Here is a 24,419-nt window from a genome sequence, read left to right as displayed (position 1 = left end):
TTCAGCTCTTTTTCTGTATAGTGCAAAAATTATCTACCTGCATCACCACTCCCTTAACAGAACAGTGTTTGAAAGTTAGTGAATTCCTTAAGTGTTATGAGCCACAGAGGCATAAAGTCTTAGATTTTCATTAGCAGAAGTGCTGCATATTTTCTCTTTCCTAGTTAAAAGATACCCTGCACATATTCCAAAGGATGGATAATGTTTTTTAAACTGTTCTGGATAACTGGATAAGTACACTGGAGGTTTTTATTTTCCTTCTGTGTAACATCTAATGGTTATTAGTGTGGACTGGATACTAATATTTCAAACACTAGACTGAAAGAGGAAAACTTTTACTTCACATTATTGTAAGTATTTATGCACAGAAATTCACCTGCTTTTTCTGGTCTCGAGGCTTTCCTTCAGATTTTAAAGCTTTCTCTTAAACAGTGACTAACATCTACAGCATAACCATAAATTCATAGAATCACTGAATATCCACAGCTGGAAGAGAATCACAAGGATCACTGAAGTCCAACTCCTGTCCCTGCACAGGATAGCCCCAAGAATACAGATTCAGAGAATATCCTGAATTGGAAGAGAAATTCCTTCTTGTACAAGTCCTCTCAGCCAATATTCTACCTAATCCTGAAATTTTAGATGCTTAAAACCAAAAGCATGTGGCTGTGCTTAACAGAATTTGTTTATTTGGAAACAAATACTGAGCATGAAAACCTCCTGATCAATGCATAAACTAAGAAGGTTGATAGAGAAATATTTGGAGCAGAAGCCATCAAAAAAGAGCCTGCCTTTCTTTCCTCCTTGCTGTTGTTTTAAAGGTAGCAGCAAAGGTGGTTTTGGAACAGAAATATGAGTGAGATTCATCATTCTTTACTTCAGACATCTAAGGTTTAAACATCCAGATAAGTTTAATCACACACATGAGTCAAGGGGGAAGAGCCAGGTGCTTTCAGAGGGTGAGTCAGACCCCTAAGCTCAATCCATTTTTCTCTCAAAAAGCTGATTTATCCTTTGAGATTGTTTCTCTTGGTCAATGATAAGGGGAGCCTGTGCAAACAGTCAAGAGTTTGTCATCTAATTTGTACAAACGTAAGTCAGAAATAAAAAAACCCAGCCTATTTCTTTAACAAAATTAAGAGCCTTCTGTTAATTCAAAAGGTAGATAGTGTAATTAGAAAGTGTAATTTGTGAGGTTACCACAGCAATACCCAGAACTTCTAGGTGCAGCCTGTACGAGGAACAAGAGTTGTGTTGGTGTGTCAGCACCAGGAAATACCAACTGATCTCCCCTTCAGTTTGCAAAGACAGTAGGATATGCAGTACACAGATAACGTAGGCAGAAATGGAGAATTCATCCCTGTGAGTAAAAGGACTTTTGATCACCTTAACTCTCACATATTAGTCTGAAAATCAGTTAAAGAAAACAACAGTGAGAATTATTATACAATAATCATTGATCTATGACCAGGCTCAGACACAGTTATGAGATCATCCAATCTCGCTGCTACACAGGAAAACAAAGAGAAGCCCATTCCTTTCGTGTAGCTTGCTGCTGTGGTTAATCACTCTCATTTGAGCCTAATTTCCTATTTAAGACTGCAGGGTTTTTACTCAGCATTAGTTCTTACTTTTTTCACTACTAGATTAGAGTAATTTAGTACTTGTTATTTTCTCCCTGTGCGAGCAATTATAAACCATAATCAAGCTTTTTAAGTCTCTCACAGTAAGATACCACCTCCTGTCCTTTGAATTATTCTTCTGAAGGGCCCTTACCAAAAGCGCTAAGTTATGTACACATGCCTATAAATATTATTCAGTACACAAAGTGACCTTTCAAAGGAATATTGATTGTGGCATTTACACAAGTTATATGCTTATATCTTTGAAGTCTATCACCAAAGATTTGTTCTGCTCTTCCTACTAGGTGAGAAATTTCAATGCCAGACCAGTTACATATAGGCAGAAAAATTAAAAAGAAGTTAGTTATCCCAGGCCATAACTCTGACCTGCGTTTATCTTGCTCCATTGGACTATGATATATCACTTCAACTTCCTAACATCAAATACCTTTAAACTGAGAGTGAGCTTCAGGGAAAAATAGATGGAAGAACCTAAACAGAAAACAAACAAAAAAAAAAGAAGAAAAAAAAAATTAGCAGCTATTGCATGGCTTCCCAAGCTAACTTAGGGAAGATATGTTCTGGAACATGGTGATTTTCCTCTTCAATTCCAGGTTTTGAAATCCAAATTGTCTTTTAGCATTTAGGCTTCTTTTTAACAACTCAGTTTCCTTTTGTGTAATATGTTTGTATTATTTTTTACATTTTCATTTCCTCAAGCCTGTAATGAGTGTAATAAGGTAAATGCATTTTATGGTCACCACCATCAAACACACCACAAAACTTTGCCACTATCCCTTATGCATTCATCCTGTAGCTTGTTCAGGAAAATTGCCTGAGGATCAGCTCTGCTTTCTTGACTTATTAATTCTGTCAGTCTTGGAGTGATCCCATTTCTGTTGTGAAAAAAAAATATAGTCTTAAAATGAATAATGAAAAAACCACACACACTTTTCTTATTAGTAAGCTGTATGAGAAAATCATCACTGGAGTATTTTAAATATCTAAGGGAATTTTCTATTCAAACCATTTGAAGTTAGAGCCTCAAGTGCTGTAAAATAATGAAACTGTGCATGGTACATGCTCTAATTTTGAATTTTGAAAGCAGGTTTGTTCTGTCTGATTTTTCGCTTATAATTGAGATTGGCTCAGTTGGTCAGAGCAGCTTGGGGCTGGTAACCCCCCAAGGTTGTGGGGTCAGCCCCTGTAATTGCTGGACCTGATGATCCTTGTGGGTCCCTTCCAACTCTCTTTCTGTGAATCTGTAAACTTCTACTAAAAAGATTAAGGTCAACTTTCACATGTGGGTAATTCAGATAATTAACATTAGTGAGATGATTTCCAGTATGCGGACAGGCAGAAGTCTATACAGTCTTCTCACTTGACTTCCAAGTGTAATAACAATCCTGAAAGGTCCATCGAATTTTCTAAATAGTAAATATTTATATTGTAACATAAATGTTGCAAAATGGTTTAGCAAAAGCCCAGTCCATGAATGCAGGTTTAGCAGTCTCACTATCTGAAGCAAGATCATCTTCATCCATGGATTTCTGAACTGATAATTGCGCTATCAGAAGAATTAACTTGTCATGGTTTGAGCCTGGCACAGAGCCAGTGCCCCCCATGAAAATGCCTCACCCTGGTGTCTGCTGTGAGATGTGACCAGGAATAAGCAAAACAGGCTCTAACTTAAACATAAAGGACACTTTATTACTTAAACTACAGGAAAATAGGGAAAGACCATAAGGAAAAAAGAAGAAAAGAATTGAAAACCTTACAAAAAAACCATTTTCCTCCTCCCCACCACCTGACTTTCCCAATCCAATACATTCTCCCAAAACACCCGGTACGACACTTTAGTATACTCAAACATCAGTTCATGAAGAGGAAAGGAGTCCTTCTCGTTCCATAGGCTTCTCCTGGAAACACACTGAAACCTCGTGTGCTTCTCTGTTACTTCGGCACCGCCCGAAAAAAAAAGTCCTTCTGCCGCTTGTAACATCGTCCTTCCATGCCCAGTGCTCTCACCACTGAGACATGGACCAGAGCTGCTTTTAGGGTTGTCTTTCAAGGATGCCTTGTCTCACTCCAAAAAGGCACAGTCTCTGCTTTTGGGACATCTGTCCCCCCCATATTTTTCCAACCCCCTGGGGCCGGGGGGTCCTCACGAAGAACCTTCCTGGTTTTGAGGCACTGCCTCCCCCTAAATGCAGTCTGTGTCACAGGAACAACTGAGTCCATAGCCACGAGAAAAGTCCAGCCAAAAGGCCACTCCAAATCATCTCTCCCCATCCAATCATCTCCACATCTCATCTCTTATCTCCCTTCTTATTCAGCTTCGAGGAGGATTAGCATTTTTGCAAGGCCCCAATCATGCAAGAAAGGGTTAAAAGTTTTCAGTCTCTGTCGGTCCGGAGCGACTCCCACGCACGCTGCCCACACGCTGCCGCTCCGGCCGGGCAGTCTCCCTCCTTCTCCTCCTGGCTGGCTGCTCTCCTGGGGGGGGGCTGGCTGCCCGAGGGCTGACTCTCTGGGATCTTCCACCCTTCCATCCTCGAAGCCCCCCCCGAAGCCCCCTCAACCCCATCTCTGTCCAGGCCCCGGGCCTACCGCATGGCCGGCCCCTCCCCCGCCCAGCAGCAGCGGGCTGGGCGGGGGAAGAGATCTGAACTCCTCGCCGCGAGGTCCAAAAAGAGGGAGTGCCAAGGGCAGTGCCTTGCTTTTAACCCCTGTGTATTCTCGGAGGTGTGTCCAAACCCCACTGGCCACACCGGACGCCAGTCTCAAACCCAAAACCTTCATTGGTTTGACCACAGCTTCCCAGAATTCCCACTCCTTCCTGGTCAAACCACGACATAACTCAAGGAAAAATATATTTTCCTTTTTTTCTTTTTTTTTTTAAATATCATAATAATAGTAGTTAATTCTAAGATGGAGTCTACATATCTTCTTTCAGTAAGAAAGACAACAGCTATCTCCACATTAAGAAATTTCAACTTTTAACAGAGAAACAAAAAAACAAGGCAAGTATTCAAACCAATAAAAAGTGTTTCATCCTCCTGAGATGTTTAGGACATCAGGATCTTTGGGTTGATCTTCATAGAGAGATCAACAGCAAGAGCACAAATTACCACCAACTCTTTTGCCACTGAAGACAAAAAAATTGAGTTCCTCGGTTACTGCTTGAGTAAGCATTTGGAACAGTTTACTATGTTTTGTCTAAGAGAGAAAAAAAATCATTCTCTGGAGGTCAGAAAAAAATCCACAACTTCCCAAGCATTAACTTCACAAAGGGGCTGGAATTTCACTTTGGTTGAAAACTGTTTTTTTATTCTACATTTCAGTAGGAACATAAAGATAAAATTATTTATGCTATTTCATGCCAAATGGTTCTAAGCATAAAGAAGCGGTTTAGTATTTAGCTTTGCAAAAGCAGAAACTATACTCCAAGGACTGATTTATATTTGATTTTTCTCTGCATAATAAGATCAGAATCTTGTTTAGTCAGGATTTCTGGCTCAGTGGCTATCTTGAAAGAAAATGAGTTTCTTTGATTACTGGATATATAGATTCCTGATAAATTTTCCCATAAACCTTTACTAAATTATTTTAATTTTATATTTGTCAAGTACATCTTTGACCAAAAAGTGAAAGTGTCCATTAAGCCTATTTCCTAATGTCCTATTTTTAAGTGTTCACATCTCACACTTTTTTAATACCTTCCCACTGATGGGAAAAAAGACCTAAAAAAGAGAACTATGCAGCAAAGCAGCTTTATTTTGGCCCCTGGCTACAGCTTAAACATCTTTAAAATCCAGGTTTGCCAGAGGTGTTCTCTTGACTTGCAGTCATGTGGAAAGCCTGCCTGAAGACAAGGGTCAGTGCACAATGAAGTATCTGAGGCTACACAAACATTTATCTTCACAATGTCTGCTTTAATACTAAATACCTTCAATAATTTCCATTACCAAAGGGGTTTTTCTCCCCATTAAACAAATGCAGCTGTCTCAGACAAAACTGCTGAGCTTGTGAAAGTAATTCTCAGCCCCTTCATCCAATTAGTCTTTTTCATAAAGTTATAAAGTCAAAGATATTTGGATTCTTGGTGTGTATTTACTTCAGCTGCCAACAATGCTGGTGTTCTTGGACATTGTCAACCTGGAAATTCTTCGACAAATTTGCCCTTTTAGCACACTTTTGTGATCTTACTACAGAAATCCAATTTTAATAGCTAAAATAGTTTTAAAAAGACTGCAAAATTCTGTGTGGGGAAATTGGAGCAGAATCACTGAAGAACAGATTTTATTTTATTTATACCAAAACATTATATATGTATTTTAAGTCAAGTTTGCATTCTGATCTTTAAATTTTCAGTTCCTTTGTTACCAGAAGGATGAAGTTCCAGCATCAAATTTATGTTCTTAGAAAGATGTCTGACCTCAAAGTATGTTCTAATTTTCTAATTCATAGTCATGGAACAAACATATTTTCACAGATTTATTGTACCTCATAGGTGGGGTCATCCCCAAAACAGCAGACACAGTGGGACAGGCTGTGATGCAGACTGGACAACTCATTTGAAGTAGCAGGCTCACATCCTTCCTCAAAACCTTTGCAGTAAATTGATGTCCCCTCTGGGAACAAAGCATCAGGACTGTCCCACAGTGAAACATCAATGAGGCAGCACAAGGCTGCATGTGTGCTCCTGAAGTGAGCAACAAATGAGAAGCAGATTTCACTCAAAACACAATCACAAAAACTTATATTTTTACCTAATGATGATAAAACCCAGCAGAATTAGAGCCACAGAATCAGAGAATGGTTAAGGACAGCCAGTCCTTAAACTCTCAGTGAGACAAAGCAAAGCAGCTGTAACCCCAACAGCTGGATGGCCACACAGCCCACTTTGACCAGACCCCAGTGGCTCCTCTCCGGCCACTCAGCAATCAGACAAGACCCCAGGAAAGCCACATTTTCTAGATAGCCCTGACAGTCACATAAGTCTAGCCAAAAATACTTTAGTATTGTCCTTAAACAGCCCATGACTCCAGAGTGGAAGGTGATACTGCACTCCTTGAGTAGTTCACAGCACTCCTGAAATGAGCTTGTGCTGGCAATCCTGGTGTCCAAATTACAGAAAGTGAAATTGCATTCTGCTTATCTAAATTCTCCACACAGTATCTATATACAGTTTTTATACTTGGCCTGCATTTAAAATGTCAGGTGCTGTTCCACACCAGAGGCTCCTGCCTCTCAGTCTGAAGGAATCATTATTATACATCTCTTGTGCTCATTCAAAGAAGTTTTTTTTCTTGATTTTGCTTTCACTTATTTAAATAATTACTATTCCTGGCTGTAGAAAATAGTTTAGAAATGCAGTTTTAGCACAGTGAGAGATGAAGGCAGGGAAAACCTCTCCAGATGGCGAGATTAACTGACAAAATCACCTTAAATATTCAGAGGTTAAGCATACAGACTTTTTAATGGTCAGTTTACTAAGTCTATTAAAAACTCCCTTACTCAAGATAATTTGATTGGTGCCACAGTCATTAGTAAATCTTATTTTTATCCACAACACCACATCTTCAAAGCTATTTTTCATTAGTCAGTATATGGAATTAGAGATTATGAAAACCTGTTGAAGAGGCAGCATTTTGGTGTGAAACTGTAAAGTGGTATTGTTTATGTTCAAAACAGCAACAACACAGACCCAAATTATCCTTTCGTTGGCAATAAATTGAGATTCAGTGAAGAAAAATGCATCTGATGGAACCATAATTGATGAAGGGGGCACACGTGCTCTGCAAGCAGTATTTATGAAAAAGAACAGAAGGAAATAAATTATCAGAACTTTATTTCTGTTACAAATTATCACAATCACAATTAATATAAAACAGAAAGCACTGAGGAAACATGACTGTTGGATACAAGATTTATCTTGGTGTAAAAGCCTCATCCAAGACTACTACTAGAAAACCTGTGACTGTGTATTAGAGAAAAGATTCCTATGCATCAAACACCAAGTGAAAGAGAATAAGCAGCATAGTATAATTTACAGGGATTAAACACCTTTTTATACAAGTTTTTGAAGGAAATGGAAGTTGGAGCATTATTTCTACCCAAGAATCTTGTCTGGAGAAGACTTGTTTACAATTAACTATTAAAAAAGCTTCAGCAGAAAACACCAGTCTTCATTTTAAGTTATCCATGTTGTTCCTACATGAGACAAGCTATTTCCAGAAGCATTTAAGTTCTAGTCATGAGACTTCACACACTCTCTCACACTTGCTGCATAAGGCTAAAAAGAGTCACTAAAGAAAAGGAGGTGGCATTATTGCTTTGTAACAGGAACTTAGATGGAAATTCTTTATTGAGCTCCAAATGAAACATTGTTGCATCACTACACAGTTAAGAGTTTCAATATACAATTATTTTTAAAAAGTGTATGCTGTTATACACTTTAAGGCTTTCATACAAGAAATGCTGAGCAGGATTTTCATACTCTGTCTTGTCAGTGTCTGAGCATATGGGTACAGTGCTCTAAGCAGTCCATAATTAACATGGCAGAAGTTCCTGAAAAAGAGAAAAATACACTTTATTTGCATATATCTTGAGACTAGAGATCACATATTCTCTGAAGCCTGACAAAGTGCAACTAGGGGAATCAGACCATTCTGCATATAATAAATGTATGGGGATCTTGGCAAGCATTGCAGAAACTGCTATCACTGAAATTCAGTGGAAATTTTATAAGAAGATTCAATAAAGGCAAATTATTGATATTATGACCATTAACACAACTTTTTTGACCAGTAACATACAGTAACAGACCAGTGTCAGAGTGCAAAACTCTACTAGAATGAAAACACACCTTTGTCACAATGGAAAAAAGGCTGACTTCTACATTGGTTTTCTTTCATGTAGAGACCTTTTAGATTATTTTCCCTTCTGCTCAAAATCAAATTGATTTAATTTAAGAGATTACTCCACAGAAAAAAAAATAACCACAAGAGAAATGCAATAGCAGAACAAAGTCAGTGCATGTTATTTGAGGAAATGCCAAGATAAACTTTGCACTGCAAAAATGTAGTTTTGAAGAATATCCAATACCATTTGCTTGAACTGATGTAGTTTATTGTGCACACACAGGACATAAGAATTGATACTTTTTTTTTTTTTTTTTGAAGAGGCATGGAAACCCATTCTCTTAGGAGAAATAAGATATAGAGCATTGGAAGAAGGAAGACTTCATTCACATGGTAATCATTCAATGGTGCACTTAGGGCATCTATTTTCAGGGAAACACTTTTTTCTACCCTGAAGGGAACCTAAAATAATTTAAGGTTCTCTAGGACTTCAGGGCAGAGTAGCAGAGAAGTGGAAGAAATCACACATGCTGATCACACATTCATCCTCCATACTGGAGGCAATAAGAAAATATTGCATTAAATAAAAGAGAGTTGGATAAACAATACAGAACACTGAATCCACTTCTGACTCACTTATTTATCTACTAGCCACCCTTGCTACTAGGCATTTTAGTTTCAACCCCTGAAGTTTCATTCTGTTTATTTAAAATAATACATGATGTTTGCAGATGAACACTTCCTATGTAATTCATCATATTATGTGATTTAAGATGTGAACAGAAGGAGAGATTGTGCCAATTTTTATAAATATTTTTAAAAGATATTTATATATTCAGTTTTGCCATAGGAATTCTAGCAGCTGGTATTAAATCTTTCCCCTCTGAGCCCCAAAGGGAAGAAATCTTCTTCAAGCTCTGCTACTCTTGGAGTCCTTTGATTTAAGTCCTTAAAACACTCAAAACAGTTCTAAAGCCATTTTGTATGTACAAAAGGTTCCTTTAGCCTGTGACAGCAGCCTCTTAAATTTACTGCAGTACACAGAGGCAGTGCAACTTATGCAATATTTCACAGTATAAAGCTCTATTTATCTGAGCCTTGTCAAATAAAAACACTGAGATCATGAGGTTAGCAGGAAGAATTACCAGTCCAAGTAGAAAAAAATCTGTTTTATTTAAAATATACACCATCTGAGCATAAACACAGTTAAATTATTTCTTATTTTATATACTGAATTGACCAGAAACAGTAGAGCCAGCTATTCTTCAGCTAATGTTTCTTAATGGATTTGTTCTCCTTCAATTAATGCCAGAAATGAGTCTGCTATTTGTGCAGAAATGCCTGCTTTGAAAATCAGTTTACAAAATGTATTTTTCAGATTTTAGACATGTTTGCTGACCAGATTAGAGTTTTAAATTCCTATTTGAAAATGACAAGCATCAAATTACATTTGGTTTCTTCAGCTTCCCCTGTCCACTCAAAGACTTAATTGTCTGAGATGCTGCCAAAGCTGTGCACACCCCTCAATAAACTGCCAGGGGAGTGTCCACATTCTGTGACACCTTAAGGTCCTGATAATTCAAGTTTAAAACTATTACTTTTCCTACCAGGCTTGAACTCAGACAGTGACACATAACTTAAAGCTTTGTGCAGAGTTAAGGACCTGATGAAAAGTTCCATTTTCTATCTAATAATTTTGGAGATGAGCAAAGATACCTACCAAAGCATCAGAAGATTAGGGTTTTTGTTCTCTTGGCTGTCCAAGGAGGTGAGTTTCCTGACAAGAGAGAAACAAAAAAAGATGTTTTTACTAAATTTCAAAGAATTTCAAATAAAAGCAAAAGAAAACAATGTAAATCAAACTGTAATTAATAGAAACAATGCTTAAAAAAAAGGCTTTAGATAACATTTGCAATGTTTAAGTTACTAGAATTTATGGAAAAAGAATATATTACAAACTATTGGTTATGAGGTTTTACAGTTGTTTAATAGGGAATAGTTTGTCCAAATTTAACTAGCTAAGCTAAGGCTTTTTAGATGACTAATACAAACTAAACGTTTTAAAATGAGAATTTAGGTGTCCTCACAAGTCTTTCCTACATTCTAAAATGAAACTTTCTAAGTTGTAGCCTCCCTGTTTTTATTGGTTATATTAAGATAACTTAAGTGAGATTAAAATCTTATTTGATTTATTTACCTTTGCAAATGAAGACCGTTTTAAGGGTTACACATCCTCTGCCTCTGACGAAAGCGACCTCAATTAGTCAAGTCAGAAAGTCTTTAAAAGCTTTGTGTTTATTGCTTCCAGCACGGAGCGAGGTGGTCATTAAGGTACCAAAATTCTCATAAAAATTCCAAAGTTGCACTAGTGAAAAAATGCTCAACAAGGTGAAAACTAGTCACATCTTTTTCCAGAAAATTCATTAGCTATTTTAAACCATTTTTAAACAAAAGTATTTTGATTTAATGTGGCACTCAAGCAGATCCATACCATTTGGATATTTTAAACAGCATTTATATCTACTGTGAGTATATAGAGAGATACATTTAGGTTTAAACCATTTTGTTTTAAAAGAAGTTGCACAATGTTTAATATGAGCCTTTTATGCTGATCACTGTTAAACACTTCTCCCTGTTTACTACTATTTATGAAGTTTTATTATAAGATAAAGCATAAAATTAATCTCACACACACTGATTTTCTTTCAAAAGTTTATTTAGTATCAAGCAAGGGTAAAACTTTGCTTAACACTACAGAACATTTCAAGACTTGAGTTACAAAATACCACATTATTCGCATTTGTAGTTTGCTTCCCTTTTTACGCATGTTTGCAAAGAGAAAATCTAGCAAATGGCTGAAAATAAAAGCTAAAAACTAAATTGTTGAAAACCTTTAAAATAAAAGGTTACACTTATGTTAAAAAGAATGGACTAACGTATTTAGTAAACCTATTTTTTGTTTAACACTAGTTAATCAAAGGTTATTTTTTTGATCACCTATTTTTTCAAACACAGTTTGGAAATAACAAAGTTCCTTGTTTTACATATCTTTCTGTCCAGGTTGTTCTTTCAACAAAATGTTTAAAGTTCAGTCCATCCATTCAGAATTTTATGCACTTTGAGTTAATAAAAAGGGATTGTTCATAGAAAAAATTACTTTGAACAGTATACAGGACTGGTGGAGATTGGATATTTCACAACATCAGACAGTACAATCAGTATCTGGCATATGGCTGGTCTCTGTAGACTCCTTTTGTTGTCCTTGCAGAAGGTGTCTTGTGTCGTGAGTTGGTCCATTCTTCTTGCCCTACAAGGAAAAGAAAATATGGTCAGAGCCCTTCCAACATTCTCAGATGCTGAATGTAATTTTTCTTATCTGTGAATCAAACAGCCACATTCTGTTGACAGGAACCAAGGTGTACAAGTCTAACACTTGAAACAAGAAATCTGGGTACAGCACATCTATCTGAGCTATCCCACAGTGATTTCTCAGCACACAGGAGCAGGGAACATGAGAGGATAATGGCTAAAATATCTACAGCTGTGGAAATTCAGCTGGACCTGCTTGTTGCAAATGCACAGAAATGTCAGATTCTGTAGCAGACACACCAATAATTGCAATGGGATGAAATGAATGCAAGGTGTGAATTATGTATAAGGAAATAAGCTGCTCTCAGAAATAAGTTTCTCTGCATCAGTGCCAATTTAGGCCTAATTCAAACATGCAAACCAAGCCCCAAGTATCACTACAAACACCTGTGGCTTTTAACATGCTTGGGCCAATATTCCATTTCTCTGGAGGTAAACACACCTCCTCTGAAATGCAAGAAATAGGCAGGCAGATTAAAAAAAAAAAAAATTAAAAGGACAAGTAACACTGGTTGCTTGAATTTTGCCTATAAAATAAGTCTGTAAAATAAAGCTTGTGCTGTATTTAATGATTCATAATCCTACCACCTTTTAATGGTAATAAATATTTTTAAAAAGTAGCAAAAATTATTATCTTAAATGAGAGTCAGACCTACTATGCCAGGCAGTTGCAAAAGGGAAAACATAGAATTAGAGTATCAGGAAACAGTACTTAGCTACACTTTAATGATGTAAACAAATCAGAGTACTATGTCACATCTGCAACAAAAATGAAAAAGCAGCACTAAAGAAAATCCCCAAAAGAAAACACACATTAAGACAGTGTATGTGTTTCCGTATTTATTTTTGCTGAACTGCCCTGCCCTAAACAGACAGGTGCTCCAGTGAACCCAATGCAATCCAGAAACTAAAGGCAGAATCCAAATGTATGGCAGAATAAACAAAGACATCACTTGGTGTTAAAAAAAAAGAAAAGAAAAAAAAAAAGAAATCAAAGAACCCCTGCAATCTGAAGGCTGAGGTCACTTGCTCTTGCATGAGATATCTAAAATTAGATGACAAGGATCCCATATGTCAAGGGTTCAGTTTCACAATCCTTTCGCAGAAGCCTCATCCTAACTGCTATTTAATAATGTAGGTGGTAGGTGGCTGCCTGCAGAGTCCAGGCCATAAATCATACCCAGGTGGTCAGGACATTTGCCTAGGAGGTAAAATGAACAAGTTCAAATTTGGTGTAAGGCTGAAAGAATTAAACTTTCACCTCAGGTGATTTCTAGGGGCATCTGGTAACAACCTCTTGTGCTTCATCACACAGAAAGCAAGATTTACATTAAAAAAGAAAAAGACCCTGAGCATAATAGTACTGGCAGCTGACTGAGAGGTAGGAATTAAAAATATCCTAGCTTTTAAACACTGCTGCAAGAACTGATTAAATTACAAGTCTTGGTTACAGTTTAAGAGGAATACTTGCTCTTTCTTGATCAAATCTGCAGGGTAAAGAGTCATCTTACTGTTTCTCAGTTTTCATTTTGGTGTTGTTCAGGGCTCCAAATCCCAAAACCACTGATATTCTCCTACATCCTCTGGATTGTCACCTCACTTTCTCAAAGGAAAAGTTGAGATTCCACCTGGGAATCTGAATTTCCTCCCAGCCAGCACTAGACAACTACCTGCTCACTAGCCAGTGCTACTTATTTTGAGGCATCCAATGTTCTTTACATATAGTGAAGATGGTTATTAATATCTAACTCTGCTTTTAAGGGATATACTTAAGAAATAAAGTGTGTAACTATTTATGTGTGCAAAAACTAAAGTGGCTGCAACCTATAATCATTCTTCAAGGTATTTATAGTTTTTCTTTCAACTTGAATAAATACATCACTTAATATTCTGAGTGGCTGTACTTTGATAAATAGAAAACCAATTTTAAATGCAAAAGAAATGTAAAATCCATATTTTCAGCCTTAAATATTGCAATCAATATCTCTCCCCATCAGTCTATCTACATTAAGCAGTTTCACACATTCTTCCCCTATCAATTTTGCATTACTGAAATAGTCTTAGAAATATCAGGTTTATAGTGACAAACATTTTATTTTAATGCTGAGATTAGGATTTAGGCTATATATCTATCAACACCAACTGAAAGTGCTGGGGGACAGAGGAATTTCAAGTGACTTCCTCTATTGATGAACTTTCTCCTTAAGCAAAAGAATTAGTTTAAGCAGTTATATTGGGCAAACTCTACTGCATTAGGTGCATTTATCATAACTTAGTTAAGATCATTTTAGTTTCAAGGAGGAAGCACTTCCACATGGAGTTAAAGAAATAGACCTCAGAAGATTTGAAGTACAGCTCTGAAGTCACTGAAGCTTTCATTACTCAGAATCACATCTTTTACACAGGTTACTAACAACCATCAAATGTTTGAGATTTGAGAGACCTAGATTGTATTGCTCTGATCTTTAGCCAGAGATTTAAGATTTATCTCTTAATCAAAGGTGCCTTTTAAAATGTTTTATGCTTCTAACCTGCAACAATTTCTTTAATTAAACCTGTCACTATCACACTCGTATATTAAAAAAAAAGAAAAAAAAGAAAAAAATCTTTAAAACTGCTTAATGTTTTTTTGCTTCATTAAGCATTGTTTTGTCTCTATACAGAGTAACCCCCTGCCCTCATGTCTACTAGCTACCTAAAATACTTCCCTAACCTTTACATAATGACTCCCTGCTTGATTTCCCGGGACTGATGCATGAAAATGAATTAAAACAAAAGGACCATACAAGGCTAAACCACACTCCATTAGGCCCTAATTCAGCTGGGAGCTTCAGCAGATTCATACCTTGTACCAAGTCTCAATGCAAGCTGTGCCTCACCACAAGCATTTGCTTTACCAGCCAAAAGCTCCTGGAAAAAGGTCCTCCACCCCCATTTTTTTCCTTGAATCTTACTGAATGAGACATGAAAAGGCAGCATGCATCATGATTTAGGTTTTATTTTCTCTACATCTTCAGTTTTAGTTTCCCATGACTGTGTTAGCTAACAGACCACAGAGGGCATTTTTCTCAATAAGCACATGAAGAGCTCTGTGACATCTCAGGAATCCCTGACCAGCCATTGCCTGCTGCAGAACTAAGCATTGCCTCACAGAAATTATCCTTTCATTATGATTTTTTTTTCCAGGAGTCTGTTGCTGCAGTAATTGAGCTGTAAAGCCACTCACCATAGGAGTCGTAGGTGTCTTCACTCAGTCCGTGGCCATAGTCGTAGTAATCTGCTCCACTGCAGGGCAGGAGGAACATGGAGAGAGCAGGGAAGAAAACATAGAAGAAATAATTACACATTCTACCTCTGAAAAGAGAGCTTGAAGGATATAGCACATGCCCTAAGACAACTAAGTATCCACGTGGCAGTGACAACTGAGATGCTGCTTGTTTATTGATTAGAAACTATATTTAATTTCATTCAGAATTTCTTTTCATCACTTGGTTACTCATCCACATTGTAAATTTGGATGTGGGAATTTTCCATTTAAAATTATAGTCGGGAAAGTTAAAGATCTTACAAATAATAATGAAAAAAATGAAGATGTAAGTACTGAACCAGTCATTCATCTATACATTCTTTGTCATCACTTACTAGTATTTTGCTTTTATATCTTCAAAGATATATATCTGATAAGAATGCAATAAAGGGCAAATATTTGGTGATTGGAAGGTTATAAAGTTGCTGTGTGTGTACAAGTTCCAGTCTCTTCAAAACAAGACAGCAGAACACAAATATAAAGGCTATCATTTTAACAGGATATAAAGGCTATCATTTTAACAGGAAGAAATGACAATAGAAACTATGTTCAAAGATGAAATCGGTAGCTGTTAGGATTCAAAAGTGTGGATGAATACCATAATCATGGCCTAAAACAGTCTTCCCTTTCATAATGGTTTTTATACTTGTATTAAGACCCCTGAATGGAAACTGAAGAACAGCCCTTATTGCATATCACTCCATTATGTTCTTGTATTTCATCCAAGTCTACCCACGTGTAGTCTTTAACACAGTTTGTAGGATGTGAAAAACAAGTGCCTAAATAGTTCTTTTCCTTTTCTTTCTAACCACAGCCAGACTCAGGGCTGACAATATTTGGAAAATACTCTATGAGATGATGCTACCCGATCAGTAGACTCTTAAAACTTTTTATTTCTCTTAATGGATTTATTCTGCAAGGAAAGACCTTTTCATAGAATCACCTCCTGAGTGAGAAGGAAATCACTAATATATGATCACTAGCAAGTAATTACTAATATTGACAAAATGTTCCTAACATTAGATTGATTGCTAACAAAATAAACACCAGAGTGAAAATAAAATTTATAGCCTTAACATGAATTAGCAGGTAAAGCATTTATATAAAACAAACAACACATCACAATTACTTCTGAACTGACAAAAGACTGTTGTGCTTGAGTTTGTTTGTGTTTATTTTTAGTTTCTTTTTTTTTTCCTTAAACTAAACATTTTAAAACCCTCAAAATAACCAGGCCAGGAAAAAAAAATACAGTTTTGGTGTGTGCATATGAACATCTAAAAAGTCTGGATGAGTACTTTTTATTGCTAGTATAATTCTTTCTAAACAGAAACTTAACCAACTGCACTTTGAAGACCCACAAAGAATTATCCCTACAAACCCTTTTCTCTATGGTTTCTCAGGTGAGGAGGACCCCAGAATAAGGGTAAAGTTTGAATAAGAAATAATTTTTCCCTGCAGCAGCCTGTAGTAAAAGTCTTTATTCTGACAATGAACTGAAAACTGACATTCACTATCCTTCCACATTGAACTTATTTATTTTAAGATTGTGATATAGTTTAGAAGTCTAAAGCAGCTGAGCTCCATCCCTGTATCTGTCAATCTTGTCAGAATGACTGTGTGGAGTCTCATTTCATAGATCTAATACATCTATTAAACAAAAAAAAAATGACTCACTTCACAGCATACAAACTGCAAAACAAATAAACATCAGAAAGGAAGGAACCTTTCACTTATACTGAAAGTATATATACAATTCATCTTTCTTAACAGACAAACCCTTCAAAATTAATAATCTGTTCGAAAAGTACAAAGTACAATGGGAAAGAAACTTGTCCAGTGCAATTCAGTACTCCCTGCTCTACTTCATTCATGTTCTATGAATAATGCCAACATTCTCCAGTCAGCTCTGTGATAAACAAGCCCAAAACTTCACATAAGAAAGCCTCAAGACCCAAAGAAAAGAGTACATACAGATGGTTGTAAGGAGGTCTGGGTGGGGAAAGAAAAAAAAAAATTGTTAAAGAGTCTGAATAAATATTCTATGATGTTCACAACCAAGGCTGATGATAATGATTTTTTTTTAGTTTTTTTAAAATGACAGAAAATTCTAGTACTGTGTATGCACTCACAGCTTATAGAATTGTATTTTGTTTCAAAGGAACTGCCTGCAAAAAGCAAGCTTATTCAAAGCACCCTAAAGCAATATTAAACTTCTAAATTGCACGTTTTAACTCATTAACTGAGATAACTGAAATTGTTAAGGTCATTTCTGCTGCAAAGACTTCAGTAGCTACATTAAATAATTCTTCCTGTGGACAGAAGATATGATACACATTTCGCTTTAAAATCATCCTTTAAAATTTAGACTCTTTTATATATATTCTCTGACATCTTAGCAGATTCTCTGACTGAAGAATATTAAGCTTTTTATTTCCCTTAATGGGCTTATTCTGCAAGGAAAGGCCTTTTCACAGAATCACAGAAAGGCTTGGGTTGGAAGGGACCACAAACATCACCTAATTCCATTGGCAGGGACACCTTCCACTACCAGGCAGGTCAGGTTGCTCCTCTTCCTTTCATTTTGTCTCATAGAAATGAAAAAAAAAAAAAAAAAGTCCACAAACTCAGTAATTTTCTTCTTTATCCCATGTGACTCCCTCTCTTCACAAAAAAAAAAAAAGGAGAAAACATGACATGGATTATTCCCTTTTGAACTCAACACAACTAGACATGGACTCTGCTTGGAGTTCTTTTGTTTCCATATGTGAATTGTCCTCATGAAACCACTTTATTTTTCCTCATTTCCTATGCAACTATTTTTTTAGATAAAAAATTGGATTACATGCTATATCCAGCTCAGTTGTCAAGCATCTTCCTAATCATCAAGTAAATGGTACAAGTGCAAACAACACTGAAGTATCAGCTGTGATTCAGATCTTTTGTACACACAGACCTTTTGCTTATATCCCCTCTTTTTAGCTTCTTTTGTATTCCTATTCCAGCACAATGGCTTTGGGCTGACAAGAGAGAAGACAGAGATGGCAAAGAAAAATTGCTTTGATTTTCTATGTCAGCATAAAAACCTGAAATCACTTAATGCTATGGAAGGATTAGAAAACAACAATAAATTTAAGTATGTTGTTTCTAATTGCTGAGGGCTGGGCAGTAATCCTACAATGTTCAGAGGAAGTGTGAAATGAGGCTTAAAGAGTGTAAGTAAGGCCAGGGGAAGAGCCTGTTTTCTGTGTTAAGAGAAAAAGCTTCAGATAGAAAGGAGCAAGCTCAGATCCTAGCACAGCAGCGCTGATGAAACAGAAGTGCTTCTCCATGGCTTTATTTAGTAAAGAGGACTGGGAAGCTTCCTGCCATTTCTCTAGAATCACTGTGAGAAGTATCTTAAAATACTTTAATTTAGAGGTATTCAACATAAGCCTTCAAAGGCCCTATGAAAAATGACCTCAATTTCTCAGGCTTTTCTACTAAGCTGATTTGTTTCTGAAAATATCTTGATGAGCCATAATACACCAAATGTTTACAAAAACCAAATAACTGCTCTCGACACGATGGTGAAGTCTCAAGGAACTTTACCTTTTATACTTTATTAACTACTAGGTTATTCTGCCTAGGGACATTGGAATATTCTCCTAGGACAGATATCTGCAGTAGTTTCAACCCACCTCTCATGGGTCCCACAGTACAGGACAGACATTGAGACACCAGAGTGTGTCCAGAGAAGGACAGCAGAGCTGGGAAGGGTCTGGAAATTCAGTCCTGTGAGGGGCAGCTGAGGAAGATGGGTGAGTTTAGCCATTAGCCTGGAGAAAAGGAAGCTCAGGGGACACCTTATTGCTCCTGAAAAGAAATTGTTTCCTGGGGGAGAGTCAGTCTCTTCTCCCAGGCAACTAGAGACAGGATGAGAGGAAATGGCCTCAAGATGTACCAGGGAGACTCAGATTGGACATCAGTTAGAATTTCGTCATTGAAAGGGTGGTCAGGCATTGGAATGAACTGCTGAGGGAGTTGGTGGAGCCACCATCCCTGGAAGTGTTCAAGAAATGTCTGGATGTGGCACTGAGTGCTGTGGTTTAGTTGACATGATGGTGTTTGGTCAAAAATTGGACTCGTCTTGGGAGGTCTTTTCCAACCTTAATGATTCTGTGATTCCATATCAGATTCCATATCAGAAGAGGTCACCAGGCTATTTTTGGGACAAGCCTAAAACAGGCACATCAATCACACAGTCCAAGTGTACTTCCAAAAATGCAAAAAGGTAGTAAAAAAATATTGCACTTAATTCATGTGATTGCCACAGCTCTTTACATTTGATACAAGCATCTTTTAGAATGGGCATTGTGACACTTCTGTGTTTGAAACACAAGCAGTGTGGCAGGGAGCCTGCTTGCTGAGGGAAGATTAAAAGGTCTCTGACTGAAAGCTCCTAGTTTACTGGAAAATCCCAGACTTAAGCACTGACAAGCCCGGTTTGAGCACCAAGTGATCTCAAACTTTCTTTGGTATCTGATGAAAAACAGCCTTGGCCAACAGTTCAGCTTCCAGAAATGCTTATTAGGGAAAAACTGACCAAAATTTTGGCTTTTTCATATGAGTATCAAAAGTAATTTTGATCCCTTTAGGCAGAAACTAGGGCAGTTTCAGAAAGTGACAATAAAACCCTTGCAAACACCAAGGTTTCCTTTTGTTCCAAGGGAAGCTCCATCAAGCACCATCCTTTGTGCTTCCACCCAGAGTTGCACAGAACAACAAAACAGAAAAAGCAAATGAGGATCTCTCTAGCAACAGATCTTATATGATAGAGCCTGACTGCTATGATCACATCTGAAGAGAACTCTTCCATAAGGTAAAGCCTCTTTCCATCATTCCTGTCAGATCTTCATGCCCAGCTACTTCTGATAGCAAAAAAGCATCTGTCAACAGCAAACAGGAAAAGCATCCATGACAACAATCACTGCAGTGAAGCTTCTCACAACTCTGTAATGTCTTGCACATCGGGGAGCTGTTCTCAGTGCTTCTGTGGATCACTAGAGCACCTTATTCTGGAACCCAGCTTACAGCAGGACAGCAGAAATTCAGAGTATCAAGAGGAGACCCACATCTTTTCTTGCATCTTGTAGATAAATTTTTAGTTAATCTTCAGTTCTGCTGCTACTTAGTAGAGATTTCTTTAGTACATATTTTTATCTCTGCAGGTCAGTTTATATCAGTCAAACAGATAATGATCCCAGAAAACAACTCAGACCCCTACATGAATGCTTTATAAAATACAGAAAAATGACACGATCTTCCTTGAATTATAGCCTATTTTACTCTCAAATGGATCATACAAACAGCAGATCTGTTACCTGTAATCCTAAAAGATGACCAGAGTGCTCTCTCAATGATCCCCTTAGCAATCACTATTTAGGAATTACTTTTTATAGCAGAAATGAGAACTTTCACCTCTGAATTGTGAAATGTCCTCAGAGGCATCTGCATTCTGGTGCTACCTACCAGGCACAGATTTATTAGGCATTTCTACCAGAACTCTACACAGTAGCCTAGGGCAGTTTTACCATGTGAAATGTCCACTAATTGCTGTCTCAACTCAATTAGTCTTTCCCTGCTGCATTCTCATGCCACCTTGCAAGAGAGGAAAGGAAAATGGCAATTAAAAGAGGTGACTGAAGCACATGGTACAAATCAGGTTTCTCAGGAACAGCAGCAGCAGGAGCTACAGTTTTACCTTGAAACTATGAATAGAACAAAGCGACAAAACATCCCTGAACATGAGAAATGTTAAACAAATTAATGTCAAAAATTCACTACATTAAATAAGAAAGTATCAGCAGAAAAACTAAAAACTCAGGTTGCATAAATTCAGCATTTTGGTTTGGCTGTTGAATTAGACCCAAGCCCCAGACACCCTGCACCTCATCTGTCTGCTTTGCAAAGCAGGGTGTGAACTGCTACCATAGGAAGCTAAACTTGATGTTTTTAACTATCTTGATGTTTTTAACTATCTGGGGGTGTACCAATCATATTTCAACTGCTAAATGGAGAAAAAGACATGACACAAAATTAACATCAGAAAAAGATGTTTTCTTCCCTCTCTTTCCAAAAAGACAAATTATTCTGGGCAGTGCAAGCAGCCCAGTGAAGAACTGAGAGATATCAGCCAAAAATTCCTTGGACTATTCACTGCAATACTGGAAAGATCTGGGGTATTATTCCAGGTAATTCTTGGTTATTCCCCAAGTTCTGCATATGTTGTCAGAGATCCAAAATGATGTCACTTGTCACAGACAGGAGTACAAGACAACACTGCCCTCAAAAAGGGCACAGGTGGTTTGTCACCATTCCATCAGCACAAATACTGCTCCAGAAGATACACATCTTACCTTCTTATGCTTTTAATTTACTGAAGAACAGCACAACTTTCAACACCTCAACATTTGAGAGAAAAGGTATAATTCCATCATGGTTTTATATAATTCAAAAATAATGAAAGAGCCATCAAGGAATACATTTGGTAAAAGAAAGTTTAGGTTTAATTGTTTTCAGGCCTGCATAATCATAAGCTTTATCATGTTCATGATCTTTCCAGTACTTCCCCAATGTCCTTTGCACCAGCAGGGTCCAAACCTTGCCTCTCCAAGTATAGCAAGGCAGAACTCCTCCTCCCAAGGACAATTCAATCCATTTAAGTGCAAGGACTCATTTCCTGGCCTCACTACTTCTATCCATACTCATGTTTCAGGTGCCTTACATACAGCACTCATGATACAATTACACCGAGATAAATGTGGTTATGAAGTTTAGTAATACATTACTTTTCATCATCTATACCTGAACTATATCAAAATCATGCTTAAAAGCACAATTCATAGCCCTCAGTACTTCCAGTGAAATAAAATACAAGGACAAACAATTAGAACCATTATAAAGCTTTCCTGTAACCATCTCCAAATTTTAGTTGCCCAATTAAGTAGGTATTTCCTTACCAACAGAAAGAAGGAAGATTTTTCTTCCCTTGAAAAGCAAACTGAATACAACAGGGTACTCAGAGAGAAAAATGCAACTTTCAATTACTGCTAGTAAGCAGTCAAAGTGTGTTGACTATCAACCAGCAAAACAGTGTCAAATTTTCATCTACAAAAACACATCTGTGACAAAAATATGTTCTGAGCTGATGCAGCCTGAATTCTCATTCAGCTAATAGGCACTGGCTTCCAAGTGTGAGTTTCCAGGGCAGGGAAGCTCCTTCTCCACTCCACATCAGGGAAAAAAAAGAAAGTCTTCCCTATATATATATATCTATATCTATGTATCTATATGTCATTCTCTAGTCTGCAAATGTAAATTTAAGATGTCCTTTCTCTAGTCTGGAGAGAATATGTAGTCTCCTTTCCTCATGTTTGTATCTCTTAATCAAACTGCTGGGAAGTTAATTAGAATGTGAGATGTTTGAGAAGTCCTTTCTAAATGAATAACTTTAATTTGTAAGATTGATTATCCGCATTCTGTCTCCAAATCTCATGTATCCAGCACATTTCTACAGCATCCTGCTGATGCCTGGCAACTGGGTATTCTCCCTTTGTCTTTGTTACCTCCATCCTCCAAGCCTAAAGAACCTTATTTTTAAAACAAACTGCAGTTAATTTGAAGCCTCTTCAATTAAGATTTTTTTTTTTCTATGACTGGTTCCACTAGTTACACTAACGGGTACAACGCAGCACTTCAGGTTACAAACTATTCCCTGTAAATGATTTTATTTTCCTATTTTTGATTTGGAAGATCCACTTTGACCTTTCCCTTCCTCATGTTTTCACTTCTGTAATCAGTCAAGGAAAAAAATTCAAAATCCTACCAACTACTAATCCTATTTAATTGTATTGTGGAATTCAACCAGCAAGTTTAAGATGCTGTAAAATCACCAAAGTAAAATTAAACCAATCATGCAAAATTAATACAGTTTTATTAAACAATGACTTTTATTGATTCCTCAATACTTGTAATTTGATGTTACTGGGTTTTTTACTGCTTTAAAATCTGCATATTAGTTTTTCTAGCAGTTTTCTAAATTTATTTCCAAATGCATTTTTACTTGTTTCCTAAATAAGGAGGCACAGACACATTTAAATTTAATGACAAAATCAGGAAAAAAACAAATGAATTTTATTTTTTATAATTAGTACAAATGAAGAGCAATCCTAGCATTTATTAAACAGTGAAGCCATCTACCAATATCACCATGAGGATTCAAAAAACCTTTTCCAGTTTTATGAGTGCAGCATGAGATATGCTTCTTTCCCCCATCACTACAGCTGAATCATCTTAGTCATATTCCTTTTTACTGACATTTCAGACCAGATTTCTGTAAATCAATTTAAGAAAAATTAAAATACACTAGATTAATAATTAAAACTATCTATGCTACTAAGGCACTTCTGAATAGTTTACTATGTCACATCTTAACATGTGAAGGAAAGGAAAACATCTATCTAAACCTGAAAAATTAGATCTGAAAAACTGCAGTAAATAATCTCTTTCAATAATGCAAGAGCAAAAATTAAGCAGAAAACTACATGCCAGGATTTTCATTCAAAAGCTACATTAGCTTATTTATGCTAATGCTTTAAGGCTTTATTTTACAGAATTATAACCACCAGTACACTCTGGTACATACCAGGTGTTCATAAACAACAGCAACACAGAATGCCAACCCTTTGCACAATCCCCAGAAATCAAACTCCTGCAGCCTGATTTGATTTATAAGTCAAAGCATGAAATACAAACAGCTACAAGCATTAAAATGGAGAGAATTACATCTTGGAAAACTACAGTAACAGACACTCATTTGCATATAATGCATATTTATACCTCCTGGAAATGCATGATTGCTGACAAACTCAACAATGTAAATTTAAAACACTGAGCATCACGAACAAACTGTCAGCAATTAACTTTCAAATACCAATAGCAACATCTCCATAAGCCAATTTCAAATCCATATGCTCAGCTCTTCATGAAAATCCTCCTATTAAACAGGAATTCCATCATCTTTTGTATGACTACTAAGCATAGTTTCAAAAAACGTCTGAAAATTTGAGCTCCTAGTGGGAAATCAGGAGGGTATTTCTAAGAGCTACATACCAGGAATCAGCTTCTCTTGTAACTAAAGTGCCTCTGGAATAATATAAAAAGCAGTGCTTAGAGATTTGAAGGATTTTAGCAAACTAATTTAGTTGTATTCTT

At 36.8% G+C, this 24,419-nt stretch overlaps 1 protein-coding gene across 2 annotated transcripts in view; it reads right to left on the bottom strand.

The window, feature by feature from the left end:
* Positions 1-7,459: 7,459 nt before the first annotated feature.
* The window catches only part of KHDRBS3 (KH RNA binding domain containing, signal transduction associated 3), a 90,594-nt gene continuing 73,634 nt past the window's right edge, over positions 7,460-24,419 (bottom strand). The window contains exons 8-11 of one of the 2 annotated variants that reach the window (XM_026790363.2): positions 15,084-15,142; positions 10,686-11,795; positions 10,209-10,265; positions 7,460-8,195 (exon numbers count right to left, since the gene is read on the bottom strand). In XM_026790363.2, coding sequence (XP_026646164.1) covers positions 11,704-11,795; positions 15,084-15,142 — 151 coding nt within the window. In that variant the 3' untranslated portion in view covers positions 7,460-8,195; positions 10,209-10,265; positions 10,686-11,703. The remainder of the gene's footprint in view (positions 8,196-10,208; positions 10,266-10,685; positions 11,796-15,083; positions 15,143-24,419) is intronic. The other variant, XM_074557415.1, reaches the window with a different exon arrangement.

This window comes from Zonotrichia albicollis, chromosome 1 (genome assembly GCF_047830755.1).
Source record: "Zonotrichia albicollis isolate bZonAlb1 chromosome 1, bZonAlb1.hap1, whole genome shotgun sequence".
Lineage (NCBI taxonomy): Eukaryota > Metazoa > Chordata > Aves > Passeriformes > Passerellidae > Zonotrichia > Zonotrichia albicollis.
The sequence above is the reverse complement of the archived record's forward strand: the minus strand, read 5'-3'. Positions and strand labels throughout refer to the sequence as shown.